Source organism: Drosophila santomea, chromosome 3L (genome assembly GCF_016746245.2).
Source record: "Drosophila santomea strain STO CAGO 1482 chromosome 3L, Prin_Dsan_1.1, whole genome shotgun sequence".
In the NCBI taxonomy this organism is placed as follows: Eukaryota; Metazoa; Arthropoda; class Insecta; order Diptera; family Drosophilidae; genus Drosophila; species Drosophila santomea.
This window is the reverse complement of record NC_053018.2, coordinates 16,205,659-16,223,034: the sequence shown is the minus strand read 5'-3', so window position 1 is coordinate 16,223,034 and position 17,376 is coordinate 16,205,659. Positions and strand designations below refer to the sequence as shown.

The 17,376-nt window shown below is 38.6% G+C and overlaps 1 protein-coding gene across 2 annotated transcripts in view; it reads right to left on the bottom strand.

Moving 5' to 3' along the window:
• LOC120447528 (ecdysone-induced protein 75B, isoforms C/D) overlaps positions 1–17,376 on the bottom strand; it is a 102,132-nt gene that overhangs the window by 66,714 nt on the left and 18,042 nt on the right. The window contains exon 1 of one of the 2 annotated variants that reach the window (XM_044005911.1): positions 8,916–9,015. The exons of the other annotated variant lie outside the window; for it this stretch is intronic. Coding sequence (XP_043861846.1) covers positions 8,916–9,000 — 85 coding nt within the window. The 5' untranslated portion in view covers positions 9,001–9,015. Of the gene's footprint in view, positions 1–8,915; positions 9,016–17,376 lie in introns of those variants that run through there. 2 annotated transcript variants of the gene reach the window in all.

Below are 17,376 nucleotides of genomic sequence, written 5' to 3'. Positions count from 1 at the left end.
CTCTCTCACTAACACACGCAACGTAACCATCTCTCTCGGTCGCTCTCTTTGCGGTTTAATGAAACTAGAACGATTTTCGAATGAGCTGCTCTCTCAGGAAGCGAGATGGAGATGGAGATGGAAAGGGAGACAGAGAATCCAAGAGGGGATCAAATGGAAAGAAGGAATGAAGGTGAGAAACGCAAGCCCCACATCCCAAAATAAGATATAAGATATAGAATGTATCTACGAACCTTTACCACTCTTTAAAAAATGAAATAGAATAGATAATATATAAAGATATTTCTAAAAATTGTAGATAATATATTTGTTATTATTAAAAAATATTATTGACACTTCATTCCGAACAACTATCTTCGACCACATTGTTTTCTTCACAATTCCTTTTCTTTGTACTACTTTCCTTTTTTGTATTCGTATTTACTTTCCTGCTTGTTCCTTTCAGCATTTGCCACAGCTGATATGCCCCCGAAAGGGTATTACGATCACTTGAGTATAGGAAATAGTTTGAAGCGATTTGAAACTTGTGCGGGTGTTAAAACGATATCAACTTGATTTGTTTGAGGCCCGAAATGATCTCTGATGATCTTATGCGCGAAGAACCAGTTTCGACTCTCGTTAATTAACGAAATAATCTGCTGGAAACTTGTTCAAACAAAACTTCTGTCGATGATCGAAGAGTGGAGGCAAAGGCCACACAATAATTTGGCATCGAGAAGGGTCAAAACTCGCTGGGAAGGTCAGATTTAAATGGTGGCTGGAATCATTTCCTATCACGATCTCTTTCGCATTCTTTTTCAATTCCAATTTGAATTATAATTATAATGTATACTGGCACAAAAAAAAAAACGGAAAGTTGTTCAACGACTTTTTCTTTTTTCAGTTTGGTTACTTTATGCCATTACTGATAGCATCTCTGCTCTTCCAAAAATTAGAAGTAACACTTGAAAACTAAATAACAAACCAAATACATCATGCGTTCTTCTCTGGTGATGCTGAAATCAAAAGTTGAGATCGCAGTAAGAACTCACTTCCTCTTTGCTTTCTTTCCCCAGCTATTGCTTTCTTCGGTTGTGCTCTCTCGTTCTTTCTCTTTGCTACTTTCTTCGCCTTTTATTCGGTTACATAACGTGGCCATGGCCTGCTTTCTTTATTTGGCCAGCGTCTTGGTCAAGTGAAATGGGTTAATGGGCATTGGCATTTCACTGGGATTGTTTGTTTTGGTTTTTGAGGAAAGTGAGATGGGAAAGTACGTTTTCAAGTGCATTCTGTAGGCATTGCTTGGTCTAGTTTTTTAGATCTTTGGTGTTTAGATGATTTGTAATATTTTCTAACAGATTTTCTATTTTCTTTAATTTTTCTATCCAAAGTATGAGAGTTATTCAAGATATTATCTTATTCTCAATTTTAACATTATTCTTAGGGAAGTGTGTGGATACTAAAATAATCACAGTACAAAACATAAGTTTTACAAAACGAATGGGCTCAAAATGCACTATTGTATCAAAATTCCTTTCAAAAATTGGCCAAAATACTGGCGAATCTTGTTTTAGAATTTGTTAGGCTTTCAGTTCTAATGATAGTTGTTAGATGTTTTATTGCTAATTATGCGAGTGCGTGTGCCTTGCCATGATTAATATGATTAGGAGAGTCTGAACTGATGACTGGTGATGTCATTTGGCCAACCGCTTTGGAGTTAAAAGGTTCCAAACTGGCAAACTGACAAACTGGCAAAAGCCTATTAAAAATTATGAGAATTTTCGCAGAGTCACATTTGAGTCTCGGTTTTTGGTCGAAGTTAGACAATCGTAATTCGCGCAATTAGGCGAGTTCAAGTAACTTTTGCTTAGTGCTTGGCTTTGGCCATGTCATGGCTCAGTTGCCAAGGGGCCAAAAGCGGCTCCAACACCCCTCTTTCACGCTCAGCTGTGCGTTTGGCATATTCAAGTGTCAATTACAATTGCCTCAGGGGCGCAAACGAATAAAAAAAATAAATCCGAGAATTTAAATGATTATACACGGCGCGAACGCAGGCGGCATTTAAAATGCGTAGAACGAACTTGAACTTCAGCACAAAAGAAGGAAGTCGGCCCGAAATATCTACAAGTTATTACCTAGCGCGAAACTGAGAACCCAAACTCTAAACCCAAAACGCAAGCAGAACCCAACCCAGCTCGATTTCAAAGTCAAGGGCTAAGGGGCGAACGTGTTCAAAATGCTAAAATGCCCTGCACATATATGTATGCATAGGTAACCAACAAAATAGTGCCCTAGAAACCGGGTAGGGGGTTTTGGGTTTTGGGGGAGTTACATACGTGGCTCGTGTCACGTTGGGCGCCATTTTGTTGGTTTGTAGGAAGCTCGGAAAAAAACAAAAGAGAAATGAAAGACCACTGAGCAAACCGCTTTGGATCAACTCGAATTTTATGCGGGCAACATTAGCAAAATAAAAAGAAATTATACAAAAAAAAAAAAAAAACACACACACACACAAAGAACCACAAGAAGAAGCATAGGGAGAAGAATACGCACCAAAAAACGAACAAGAGGAAGACAGTGCAAAACCGAAAACCAAACTTTTTTGGCATAAAAAGAGAACTCACCAAATAATGAAAATGTCAATGTCCGAACAACCTTGAAAGAAGCCAAAGGAGAAAAGCTGCCACACGAAGAAGAGAGATATTCGGCGGGGGGAAAAAGAGGGCGGAAGGAGAAAAGAGAAGGGTGGAAGGAGAGCCAAAGGTAGAGCGTATCGCATTGAGAATCACTTAAGTGTAAGGGCCCAAGCGGAATTTGCAATGCGCATAAAGTTCCCATCCAACCCTAAAAAAATTAAAAACATCCAATCCAAATAAAGGGTTTATGCATCGCCTTCGATCAAGGCAATTAGAATTTGAGATCACTTTGACGGATCGCCACGCAATTGAATAGAAAAGTCTAGCATATCTAAAAGAGATTGCTAATGTTAAAAAAACAAAAGGAACCTTAATCAAATAAATATTTAAAAAAAATTATATTGGTACAAATAGAAGAAGTAAATATTAATTACTTATTCAGCTTAAACTATTGTAGCTTATAAATAAAATCAAATGTGGTCATAAAATTTGATACAATTTGACAAAGAATCATATTAAAGATTACTTTACTTTATTATTGTTTTATATTCTGTTTTTTTTTCAATGAAAAATAATTTGGTCCTTATTTTTATACCAAACAATTTATTTTTAGTTAAACTGCATTAATTTATAAAATCTAATTAACGAACATTTCATAAAGCTTTTTTGAAATCAGTGCAGGCGCCCCAAGCGGACGGTATTAGCAACTCAGAGCTTTCTGAAGAAGATAAGTATCAGCCAACAACCGCCAGATGGCGCCGCCTGCTAACCATCTAGTTCAGTTGAGTTCAAGTATAAATTCGTTTTACTATACAAAATGACTTGGATTTTCAAAACTAAATAAGTTTGTTTGATTAGCAGAAAAATAATGACTGCAGCTTTAGCTGGCTTACTACAGGCCGTAGAGCAAAAAGCTCGAGAAAAAATATTTACAGTTGCTCTTTGACGTCACTGCAGATTTGAAGGAAAACCGAAATTGAGTTCATGAACGTTTGTCGACTTCAATTTGTGCGCTATGCTGGGCGAACAAAAAAATATATATAATATGCACATGGCGGGAGAGGGACTGAGAGAGGCAGAGAGAGGGGGGTAACAGTCGCCACATGCAACGAGGTCACGTGCAGTTGGCTTGGCAATATGGCGCTCTACACTCACAACCTCACGACGCGATAGCGAGCGGCTCTATGAAAATGCACTGCAAGGTTGCACCCCCCCCTCTCTGACCCACCGAAACACCCCGCAGCCCCCACGCCATCCCCTTTTGCCACCTAATTGTTAGACAGGGCGAATGAACTGAACTGACCCGCTTCGCAGTAACCTCTAAAAGTACTCTCTGTGTATTTGTGCGACTTTTTTGTCTGCTACATTTGAGATTCTATTGAAAAACTACATTCAGCCTGTGTGGGTGGTTGGCTTTTGTTAGCTGAGTTTGGTTTGTAATAATTAAAAGTATTTATGGATTATGATTTGGGCGTATTGAAAAATTGAAACTTTTTAATTGGATTTAGCCATTGATTTCATTTGTCTGATTCGCCAATTGTCTTGTTTTATGCCAACAAATTAAATGTATTTTTTTAAATAATATGTTACCCGAATTACGTTAACATTCTGACCTAATGTGAAAAAAGGCATAGATCTTTTAAATTTGTAAATATTTGGTATTGAAATTGTGTTTAAAATGTTTATTAATAGCATATTGATAGTTAAATTCGAGCTTAAGTCATATTTTGAATATTTTCGATAACTAAATATGGGAATTTTGGAATATTTGACCATATTCTGTTGATAGAGTTGCTCACAGTCTAGCAAATATTGTTTTGAAAATAATTTATATATTAAGATAATGTATTGATTTTATTTTAAAAATAAAATAAATAGTATAAGGTTATTGTGAATTGGGATCAAGGGATCTGCTTGCTTTAATCCTTCAGTTCTAGGTGTGAGAAAGAGATAGCTGCATAGCTCTAGCTCGCTCTTTTGCTGCCATTTCCGTTCGCCATAGCCAAAAAAGCTTCACGCTCTAAGCTTTTCCCGCTTGAGAGTGTGTGTGTGTGTGAGCGACACACAAATTGAGTGCAAGTTCAACACACACACACACACACACAGTCGCGCATCTATGACAAAATCCGTAGCTGCAGTTTGCTGCCCGAGTGTGCGTGTGTATCTGTGTGTAAATTTAGATCGAGGCTATTGCTTCACAATGCTGCTGGTGCATTCAACTCGCTGCGCAGCTCGGACAAAGGCAAAGGGGTGGTGGCACAAACGACATTAAGAAAAATTATGTTGAATTTATTTATTGCATAGAGCGCAGCGCTGGCCTCTCTCTCGATTCAATTGCAAAATGCAAAATGTAAAATGCAAATCGTGTGGGACTGAGGCTCCAATGTACATCGGACATGGCACCGTATTCCGCAGCCGCGCACATTTATTTTTATGAGTTATTTGACTCAGTTTCAGCGGTGGCAAGGTTGTGGCCCACTAGAAACACTGGGGACAGGTGAAGAACCTCCGATGACATTCGACTCGACTCGGCTCGGCTCGATCGAGCGTTTGATATTGTGAGCTGGGACTCGTTTTCGCCTAGCTAATTTGTTACAACTTACATGAGCGGTGTGAGCCGAGGAATTAGAAGCGTGATTGATCGATCGCAGTTGACTTACCTGAAAGTAGAATAAATATTTGATAAGTAATTGAAAATTGTTTCAAGGGCTGTTTGTATATTTAGAGACTTAAGTAGCTCAAAACAAAGTCGTTTGGATTTAAAAATTATTATTTAAAAAATCTTTAATTAAGACATGACTAAGAATCAGTTCTTAAAATTACTCAGAATACATTTACTTATGCTAAAACTTATCCCATCCAATTAATCTTTGATCTTCAATGCAACCGCCTCATAAATCAAGCATTTCCCAACACGTTTAGCCTTCGCAGCGGCAAGCTGAAAACTTTTAAGCCATCCGCTCACTCTTGGCCAGCGATGAGAACAGTTAAGCAAATTTTCATTCAGGGGCATTCGTACACTGGCACAATGGGAGCACAGCAGCCGCGAATGCAGCGCGAGCAGGAGCGGATCAAGGTGCAACGGTGGCAGCAGCAATGCTGCGGTGGTGCCCCAACTGGGCGCAAGAACCGGGCCAAATTGAAGGCCGGACATTGGCCCAATGCGACCGATGCATTTACCCCACAAAACTGCGGCCGGAGAGCGCAAACTGAGGTGCATATACTCCCTCTCCCTCTCTTTCTCTCTCTCTCTCTCTCTTAGTGGTGTCCACGTTGCGTATGAGTAATACGAGTTTTTATCCCACTCTCTCATGCTGTCAGCATCAAATGTTCTTCTGTCTGCTGCGGCTGACAAGCAAATGTGATTTCTCAGCAAACTACCATGTGCACCTTGAAAGGATATGGAACAGAAGTTGTTATAAAATCTATTGTTTTATGTATTTAAACAATTAGCGAGAATCATACAATTGTATGAAATTACCATCAAGTTCGTAAACACTGCGTATGTTTACGAACGAACTAATATCAAAACCTATAGAATCGTGCCCCAAAACAGAAATTGGACCCGCCTTGCGCCCTTGACACCCCCATCCCCTCGCCATCTGTGTGATCCCCCCAGCAAACGCAAATGTTGGCTGAGTGAAAAATAAAGCACAACAGCAGAAATTTATTAGGTCATATGGCTGGCATCATATCGCCGCGTACATCGGCTGTAGCGATAACAGAACTAAGCACACACGCGCACCACAATCACACTCACACACGCACATACACACTAAACATAGTTACAGATAGGGGCAGCAATGAAAAAACAAACCCGAGCTGAGGCAGGTCAATGAACGGCATGGCGTTCCAAGGCCAAAGCCACAATGCCTAGAGCCCCAGACCGAAAAATAGAGAGGGAGTGCGATAGGCGAGAAATCGGAGCGAAGCGTGGAGGAAATGGGAGAGCAAGTATTGGGAAAAGCGGTGAGAAGAGATGGGAAATGCCAATGGGTTTTCCACACATTAATTGATTAGCGTAGGTATAGGGAACTAGCAAACTCATAAAGGAAATTCAATTATCCCAGCGTTTGGAATCAATTGAAATAGAGAACGGAAAGGCAGTTGCAAAAAAAGGCCAAATAAACTTTTACTACGCCGGCAACTGTCGCTCCGCTTATCTAATCTGCAGTAAAAACTTAGACACATTGCAAAAAATAAATGAATACAGATTGCTAAAATCTTATTTCAAGAACGGAAAAGCCTAGACTTTAGTAATCAAACAATACCATTGTAAGATTTAAGGAAGCTATTGACATAGTTTGAAATGATCAGTATATACATATAAATATATATTATGCTTAAATGTTGTTAGTTATAATAAATCAAATAAGTATTCTCAAAAAGCTGCATAAACCTTTAGTTTGCTTCCATCGCATTTACAAAGCACCATACAAATATCAGAAGTCACAAGACAATCCCATTTGTTCACAAAAAAATTGTCACCCAAGCGATTTGTTCAAACGCAAAAACCTAATATTGTCAGTCATAAATCTCTAACTGGCAACCGACAGAGCCGAAAAAAAAGAGCGGAAAATATATAAATTCAGCAGAATAAATGCCACAAAATGTCAACAAATGCCCCAAATACTTGTGATACTTGTGGCACGTGCATGTGTCTGTCTAAGACACCGAAGCCATTCACTTGCACCAGTTAGTTGCAAATGAAATAAGCAACATTTAGGAGGTTCATAACTAAGTGCCAGCCCGCAATCTTTGTGCTTTCTATGAGCGCTATCAATTGAAAGCGAAATTCACTTTCATGGCTCCCGGTTCCCCCTCCCCTCGGCGCAATGTGCCCACACTTTTTGCCAAGTTCAACGACCGCACGAGTCCCTGGCCTAGATTTTCCAACATCAACGACAGCAACAGACATTGCTGATATTGCTAGTGTGCTTTTACTTTCGTTCACCGTCGGATTCGTTCGGCTTTTTGCGCTGCTTTCGGCTTCAGTTTGATTGGCGCTCATGGAATAGGCTGCCTCACTCAACGCGTTCATGCTTTGGAATTTCAGATAATGGGAATAGCTTCAGAATACAAAAACTTGTTAAAATAGCAAATTATTAACAAAAGGTGAACTATTTACAAAACATATAGGTGCTCTGGAGCTGCCAGCTAATGTCAGTTATATACCAAACATAGCCTACTTTTAAGGGTACAATTCTGAGATTTCCAAGGTATTGCGCAGCAGTTTTGAAAACACAAAACACAAAATAATTTACTTAAATGTAACAATAAGTATAGCTGCGTTTATACATTTTTAAAATTCTTTTATAATTTGGCACAAATATATGTACTTATATTGACCTATTACTACATATATGTATTTGTTATGTACTATTGAAAATAGTACTTTCTCGTTCTACATTAATATAAAAAATATTTTAAAAATATGTTATTGTTAATATTGCATAATAGTAATATATTAAATGTTTCGCGCAAAGGTTTCCTCTTATTTTTCGACAAAACTTCTTGTTACGATAATAACAAGCATCGCATAAACGCTTATTCGTTCATCAAATTCTCTGCTACGCATTTTGATGCCCAACATGAATACGTAATCTAATTGTGCGGCACGTATTAATCATAATTTGTAAATGCATAAAATAATCAGCTCATGATGTGGCCAGCCAATATGCCAATAAAATTCTTATTGCTCAAAGCCTGGAGAAAAATCCCCTGGCTAAGATAGTGAAAAAGGCAGCCCACAAATGACGAACCTGCCTCTTGTTCCCCTCACTCAGATTCTTGCGTTTGCTTTTTGTTTTTGCACACCAGGAAAATTTAGGTTAATGAGTTCAACGACCGCTGAGGAAGCGCCAAAAATACGCGCAGTACATGGAGCCAATAGAAAAGATAGGCAGAAAGTGAAATCATTTTGTTCGGGACTGGGAAATTCGTTGCCGCTTGGGGATGAGCAGAAGTGGGAAGAGACTTTCGACATTCAAGAGGTCGCTTTCTATGTCATTCTAAGTAATTAAATAAGTTAACTTTTATGTAAGTTAAGCTTAACTATTGTTCTTTTTAATGCAAAGATAAAATGGTGCTTACACATATTTAATCTAGAATCATTTTATAGTATTTAGTTTCACAAATGTATTTAATGAATAAATTTATTCGATCTTGCAAGATTCGAAGTTTCCCTAACTAATTTGGAGAGCAAAGGACCCACTATCTACAAAAACTACACTTAATTAATACGTCCTCATATAAGATACAGACATAATTTTTATATCTTAGGATGATTCATTCACTCACCAGCTAAGACTCGTCCAATCAGACGTTCAGTATCGTCTATGTGTTTTGCCTGGGCAAAGAGATCCTCCCGACTGCCCACTGTCATTATGTTTGATTGCCGTTGAAGAGGAGCTTGGCTCGATGTGTTTGAATGTCTCGATTAAGTTTGATTTACAAATATTTGATTGGAATTGATTGGTTGATCTATAAATTTGCTAGGATTTGTACTAGTTATTTTATTTAGTTTTATTTTAATCTATTTAAGGCTTTTATGGCACCTTTGTGAGTGTACAATTCGTTTAGCTAACTAGTCTAGTTTTGGCTATCAACTTGTTGTTGCTTTTAGTTTTAGCATTAAAAAACTTTGATTAAATTTCTTATGGAATATTCGTGTGCACAGATATATCACAAAGTAGCAACCAGAGCAGCGATGATATAGGATTTTTTACGTGTTTTATTTTTGGCCAAGTCTTTATGCATTTTCATCTAATAAATGCCACCATTTGTTTATGCATTCTCTAACTATTTAACATTTAGAAAGACTTATCACTCTCTCTCTATTTTTATGACACTCGGTTAATTCTCAAAAAAATGGATATATTTTTGATTTGTGCTTTGGCCGTTCAGAATTCACGTGGAAATGCCGAAAAGTTTGGAAAAAGATTTTTGAGCGCCGGGCACAGTCTCAGTGTTCAGAATTCGGTATTCGCGCAGCGAGCGAAGAACGCAGAATAATAAGCAAAACAACAAACGCGGGGCGCCAAAGCCGAAATGCAGAAGCAGAAAATCGCAAGTTTCGCTCAGCTGTTCGTTCGTTCGGTTTGTTTTTGCTTTTTTGGGGCCGGCCATGTGGCTACAGTTTGTCGCACTGCTTGCTTGGAGCTTTGCACTGCTTGCCTGCGGTGATATGGAAGCTTTGGCGCGTGGATTTAAAACTCAGTACCCAATATGTTGCTATTTTATAATAAGCTTGTGAATCAATCTTGATAAACTTTGTAAGCAGCGTAAGTACAAGAAATCACTACTTTTTTTGCGTAAAAAATAATGCTAATCAAAATCTGGTTTTCTAAGTTAATGGTATTTAGTCACAAGCAAACAAATTGGTTTACGTGTGATTAAAATTCTTTTGCACACATTTTTATAGATTATTTTATTCAAACGAGTTTGCAAATGGTTATTCTAAAGTTGTTTTATTTTTGTGCTCATTTCAGCTCCAATCAAATTAACCCATTCTGTTGAATCCCATTGATGACGAGCATTCAACCAAATGCGAAACTATCAGATTGTGGCCGCCAGAACCAACAACCGATTTGGGGAATGCAGCAGATAAAATCCTCGCTTGGTAACAGAAGCTCCAAAAACGTTGTCCTGCCTCCCGGGGGCCCAAAAGCAGAAACGGCAGCAAAAGCAGAGCGGGCCAAAGTTAAATGAACTGTGAAAATGCCAATGACAGAAGAATTATTCAAGGCCGCACTGACGAACAGCGATACGAGCCAAAAACGAGGCGTGAGAAAGGCTTCGGCGATGGCCAGTAGCAACAGCAACAACATCAATACCAACAACAATGGCAACAAAGGCAAGTAGAACTACAGCGGAAACCACTCAAAAAGTTTCCTGAGAGCCGCAACAGAAATGCCTAAAACCCAACTTGCGCCTTCAAAGGAAGCCCAATTAAAAATAAAAATTAAATAATGCTTTCGTCTGCAATAAAACTAAAAAAAACCTGTAATCAATGTCCAACTCTAAGTTGAGAAATTTACTATCTAAAAATTTGAAATACACACAGAAGGGATTTTAGCAACAGTAATAAATAAGAATAATTATAATATATATAAACTCCTTGGTATCTAATAATTGTTTAATGCCTTGAGATACTTCAAATTGTTATTTGAACTGTTATTAAAAAAAGAGCAAATATTATGACATAAGACATAAAGCTTCAATTAACATTGCTAGTCCAGACCAAACAGCAATAGAAAGTAATAAGTGCTTGAGGCACTCTAGCAACATAAACTGCATTGAAGACAAATAGAAGACCAGAGACTCGATGTTTGGGTTAGGTAAGTGAGCGTCTGTGGCTTGTGCAACTCGAATGCGAATGCGACAGAATCCTTGAGCTACATAGGGATTGTCCTAGCCAGCAGCTAAGCCACCTCCATTTTCCGGCAAGCCGCGTTTTCCTCCTTGGCTTTTCCAGTCACCCAAGAGTGGCATTGGGCACTGTAGCAAAATGTCAGCGAACGCATTTGAACTTTTCATTGCAACCGAAACGCCCCACGTAAGTCGAGGGAGCGAACGGGGTTGGGGGGGGAGCCATTATATCCGCCCACTGAGGCCGTGCCTCTGGGTCTGCCCTCAATTCGGATTCGGCTGCCATGTTGCACAATCCCGGCCAACAGCCAACAGCCGCAGCCAGCGATTCTGTGTCGTTGCACGGGTTCAGGGTCACTTCGCGTTGCACTCAGCGCCCAGCGGCAGAAACTGGGTGTGGGCTGAACCACTTGGGCTGCTGCGCACTGAGAGAAATATTCGAAAGTAACCGGTTCAATTTCTCTGCAATCTGCGCAAGCTGGCAGCAAGTTCATTAGAAAGATAAAAATATATTTTATTTATCATAAATGAGGTTCAAGCGTTCATGACTTTTAAATGGGTCCTTTGTTTTAAAATAAAAGAGTTTTTAAATTAATCCAACATAGCTAATATCTCTGGTGTTTTGGAAATACTTAAAACAAGTACGCCAAAAGTATGCTATAAATATATTACATATTATTGCATACTTATGGCAAGCATAGTCCTGAGATTATTGCAATACATTGCAATAATTTATCAACATTAAGTTTAAAAACAATTCAAGCATTGGGATAGTGGAACCAAATTTTAAGTTTTTCTAAATGCAGGCATTGCATAGGTTGCATAAATTTGTATCTGTGTAAATTGGCCGCCACTAGTGCTCCATTAAACGTGTTAGGCGCCAAACGGTGTGAAAATAAAAAGCACTTAACCCACCAGCAATTCGCCGCTGATTCGATTAGGCCAACGCCGTTGAGAACTGAGAATCGAGTGGAGAAGGGACTTAACTTGATGGAGAAACGCACTTTTGCTGGAGAATGGAAGGTTGCACGCTGTGCAATGTAAAGCAGGCAGCGAAAGGCGAACTTTTAATTAAATATAAAAGTGTAACTAGTTAGCTTGATAAACTTTTAATAGGCAAAAATGTAACTAAGTGATCAGATATTATTGCTCTGAGTTCTAATCAAATTAAATTAGTTTTAATTTGTGGTAAAGACAGGATAATTGCCTTCGCATAGAACTTTCCCTGATGGCCCAGACTCAAAAATTAACCGCAACCACACACAAGCCTTCTGATCCGCTGACGTTGTTTCCCATGCACTCAACCTCTCACGAAGCTCAGCAAGTCATGGATATACATTTATAGAGCGCATAACCTTCAATGTCTATTCAACTCTCGGGGAAATTCGTCCAAGGACATGAACTGTGCTCACCCCCGAAGCAATTCGACTCCATGCAAATGGAACAGATAAATGGTGACCCACCGTTTTATCACCCAAAAACCACCTTTTCCCAGTCCTTGCCACCTACTAAACGATGTCAAAGTGGAAAAAACGAAGGAAAGATAATTTTAAAATTTTAATTAAAACCTAAAAAACAGCAATGCAAATGGCTTCACAAATGGCCATCCGATGGTGCTTTCAATATGTGTGTAAGGATTTTCTGCTGCTTTGCTTGTGTGTGTGTGTGTGCCATGTCATTGTCCTGGATAAAGTGCAACGACTTTGGCCCTTCAAAACGTCACGAAAATGCGTGAAAAGCTCAGCAAAGCTTTGAGGTGACTGTAAAGCTAAAAGTCTCTGTTTATCAGGATTTTAGATAAAATATAATAAAATCAATAATATATTATATGAACAAAGATAATGTTTATGAAGTATGTAAATAATAAGAACAGAAAGCACATTTTTAATAATCAATTTGATATAATATATTGATCATAACTTAATTAGATCTCAGATATTATCAATCTGTAAATTGCAAATCTTTAATTATTTCTTTTTCTTTTCTTATTACATAAACAAACTATTTTGTTTGGTGAAACTATAAAACTAGTAAAACTCTTGAAATTAGAATTAATAAATCAAAAAATCCACACAAATTTAATTCATTAAATGCTCCATTAATTATTAGTAAATAAGAGTTGAAATAAACGATGCATCCACTTCGTTAGAAGAACTTTGATTTAAATTGATATAGGTGTTACTATTCATTGTTATAATTCTGATAGGAAACGCATAACTATAGTCTCGATTCTCCAAGCGGCAGACAACAAAAGCGGGCGACAAAAGTTGTTCACACTCGCAACCACAAAGAGAGAGAAAGAGCGAACAATATGGCAAAGGGGGTGGCTGTGGGCTGTGGGCGAGAGTATGGGAAAGAGAGTGCGTGAGTGTGTACGGCACTCTCAGATACAAACGCACAAACACAGATACACACAGGCATACTGGCACACAGGCACACATACCACCGCACACTGGGACAGCACTTGGCCCAGATTATTTTGAAGGTCGCGTATTATCGACGGTCGTTCACCTATTTACTCGGCAAACAACAACAAAACTAACAAATACGAATGCGACGCCGACGTCGACGTCGACTGCGGGTGGGCTTTTTGGCTGTTTTTCTCTGCGTCTGCTTCTTGCTTTCACATGTATACACTATGTTTGTAAATTGATAAGTATACTGGTATATACAGTGAAAGCCTAGAAGAAATGTCGTTATGATTGCCATTTAAATTTCCTAGAAATCAGATGCTCATCAAATACGTAACAAAAGATTCCATTAAACCAAGGTACTTATGCAGTAGATTAACTTTAAATTCGAAATGTTTTCCAAACTTAAAATGGACATAACTAACATTAAAAACAATTTCATAGCCAAATATTTATAGCCTTTAAAAAATTTGCATATTTTGGTACCATATTGATATCAATGTTGTTATTATGGAAATTCTTTCTTTAAGTCTGAATATTGTTGATAAACTGAGTGTTTCCTATTTTTTGCTTCTAGAGCTTCTACTGTAAATATTTCGGCTTGCTTTATGTATATCGATGTGTACATATTTTCAACGCCAGCATTCTCACATTATGTGTATATTTAATCAGCAGTTTCCACGAGTGTGGTTGCTTTTGTTGTTGCCGCAGCGCGTGCGACATTTGTTGCCGTGTTTATTGGGAAAGCTCTCCGAAATGAAGCGGGAAAATTATGCGGAAAAGCTTTGCCAGGAAGTATTGAGGCAGTCCACAAACATTTCCACACACACACACACGAATATGATATTTCTAATTTTCGTGTGTATTTTTTTTCCTGCTAATGCGCATTAGGTGAGCCAGCGAAAAATAAACAAAACGCCCCACAAATACCAATACACTTGGATTGTTGGTTTTCAATAAGCTAAAACATTTGTGGCACCTTAAAATTTTAAGTGTAATGCGTTCGGTGGGTGTAAAATCTGGGGGTGGCTGAAATATGTCTGTGGGGGCGCTTATGTATCTTCCATTTGCAAAGTAGGCCGACGAAAGCTTGTATACAGCTAGGTCATTAGGTCACAACTGTGTGAGCGAGATGGGGATTTTACAGAAAATGGACAGTTGAGAGCGGCATTCAGTTTTAGCAGGAAATGTGAGAACACAAGGATAACAAGATACAAATATATTATTGACATTAATAGAATAAATGTATTTACAATATAAAAATTCCTTAAGACCTAATAAAGATAATCTCTAAACAAAATAATAATAATAACAAAGGTCAAAGGCTTCCAAAATTTACAAAGTATTTAATATGCAAAAATATGTATATCTGCTACAAATATATAATTTTTGAAAAAAGTGCATGACAGACAGAGATTCCAAGGAACTTGGAGCCTGGCGGACAGTAAGCCCCACTCATTGAATCAGGCATAGCATGGAGCCAACTTTTCCATCGGACCCATAATAATAAGAGTCCTACAAGTATTTCCTAAGCAGAGGAACAAAGTGCTTTCATTCGAGAAAGTTGAGAAAGGAGGAGAGGAAAATAAAACAAGTGAGAGAAAAAAGGTCTCGGTGGGCCAAAGGGGCGTATAAGTTATTTTTAGCACAAGCCAGGAGAAAAGGCCTAGCCCAATAGGCTCAAACTTGAGGCTGTGAGTGGGAGGGATTTGAGTGGGTGGTTGGGGGGAGTGGGTGCTTGCGGGGGAGTGGGTGGTTGGGGGGGAGTGGGTGGACAGCCTAACAAACAAAGCGGCTTATGTAGGGGGTTTCGACTTCGCTTGAGGGGATTTGACACATTGACCATGAATTTTCTTTCACCATGAATTTGGAGTGGTATGAAAAGGATGTAGGTGTAATGTAATGTAACAAAATTATGCCATACATATAAAGTAAAATTACTTTTAAATAAGCATATGGCACATTATTATTCACAGTGTTAATGTAGCTGGAATTTCTGCGCACGTGGCAAACAGAAAATTTGTATTTCCTGTCGCTGGGAAATGCTTTCCGCATAAAATAATTTATCATAATTTTAAAGCAAGCAAACAGCTCAAAGTCCTGTCAATGCAAACAGCAAATTCAATTAAGTCAAGAAAAGTGAGCTCCAATAATGAAAGAGAAAACCATTTGAAACAGAGAGAGACAGAGAGAAAGCGAGAGAGAGCGAGCAAAGCGAGCAATTTCCACGAATTGCTCCATTAATAACACTAGAATTAACCGAAAGGTTACTAAAAGTCAAGGCCACCAACGAAATTCGACACATGCCCAAAAAAAGCGAAAGAAAAGCGCAGAAAGGCTGGAAAGAGACGGAGATGTTGGGGCTGCAAGAGCGATAGAGATGGCAAGCTGCCACATTGACAAAGTGCTAATGCGTGTGAGAGTTATGTGCCGAATTTATAGGCCTCCTTCTCATGGAGGTGGCAGCAATCAACTTGGCTAACAGCTCACCACCAGCCCAAAACCGAACTTAATGGCTGTGAGGAAACATTCCGCGCCATAAGCAAACGGAAAAGCCGAGGAAAAACGAGCAGAAGTTCACGAGAAATATTTCAATTTTTGTTTCGGCCCAGTAAACGGTTAATTAAATGTGTTGCTACCCGCAAATTCATACAGAAATAAAGTTTGGGAGCCAAGCCGAATATAAACAAGAACTAATGGTTCAACTTGCTCAAGGTTAAGGTCGCTTCTGCTATTTAACGAGTGTGGCTGGCAATCCATTTGAATGAGGCGCTATTTGCTTGGGATTATGCTGGATTAACAGCAAAGTAAATGAGGCTTGCATTGTAAAAGATGCTAGGGAAAAAACGGGGGTAAATTAACCATTAGTAAGAAGGTCGTGTTATAAATATTTCAAGAGTAATCGTTTGTAACTACCAATCGTATGTAACGCACAGCATTTTTTCTAACCATCTCATGGAAGGTTATTAAATCTTTTTAAATATTTCAGTATAGCTTTTTAATTTTAGGTACAAAATATTTAAAACCTATTATTGTCAATTAAAACATAAAAAAAAATGTATAAATATCTTGATTAAAGTCTAATTTTGTCCTTAAAGGAAGAAAAAAACCTTTCTTAACCCAACCGATCTAGCAAGTTTTTCCAACTGCATGCCTGCTGCCATCTATTGCCAGATGGTGGAACCACAACAATTGCGAAAATTGCAACGAGGAAAAGCTTTGTCACACAATTTTCCAGTTGCATTAGACAAAAGTTTTTTCGCCAGAACATCGTAAAAGTCCGAAACTGCAGCGGAAGCTTTGCTGATGCGCTTGGGTTGCACTCGCAGCTAAAGTTCGCGAACGAAAGCTCTCCAAAATAAGTGAATGCAACTATTAGAATTAGTACTACAAACTAAAGGCAACCCTGCAATTAGTGAGAGATGACAGGCAGAGAGACTTGGAGCCAGAGGAGAGAGCTTTCTGCACTTCTCTGCAGGTGAAAAGCCACAAGTTGCCGCCAGGAAGTGCAACAGTTGCGGCAGCAAACAGCTGTTTTGGTGGGGAGTGTAAAAATAGTTTAAATCAATATTTAAAAATTCTTAAAAAGAACAAAATTGTTATTTTCTTTAAAGAACGAAAAATATGAAAAGTGGTAGTATCGAAGAATTAGGAACTAATATTAACAACAAAACTAAGCTGAATGAATAATATCCGCATTGATATGCTTGAAATTCTTTTAAACCCTTAAAGACTTAGGAAATAATATATAACAATGTTTATATTGAATTAGAGTATAGAGAGAATGTGTCACAATGCCCTTGTATGTGCTACACGTGCAGTGCAGCCACATCCTTCGCCAAGGATCCGACATTGGGCTGCCCTTGATCGCCAGTAACCTTCGGCGCAGGCGAGAGAGCTTTTGCCCTCGGAATGCAAACTGAAAAGTGTGGAAATGTAAAATGTAGAATGGGCAAGGAGCAGGTCCTTGCCCAGGGGCA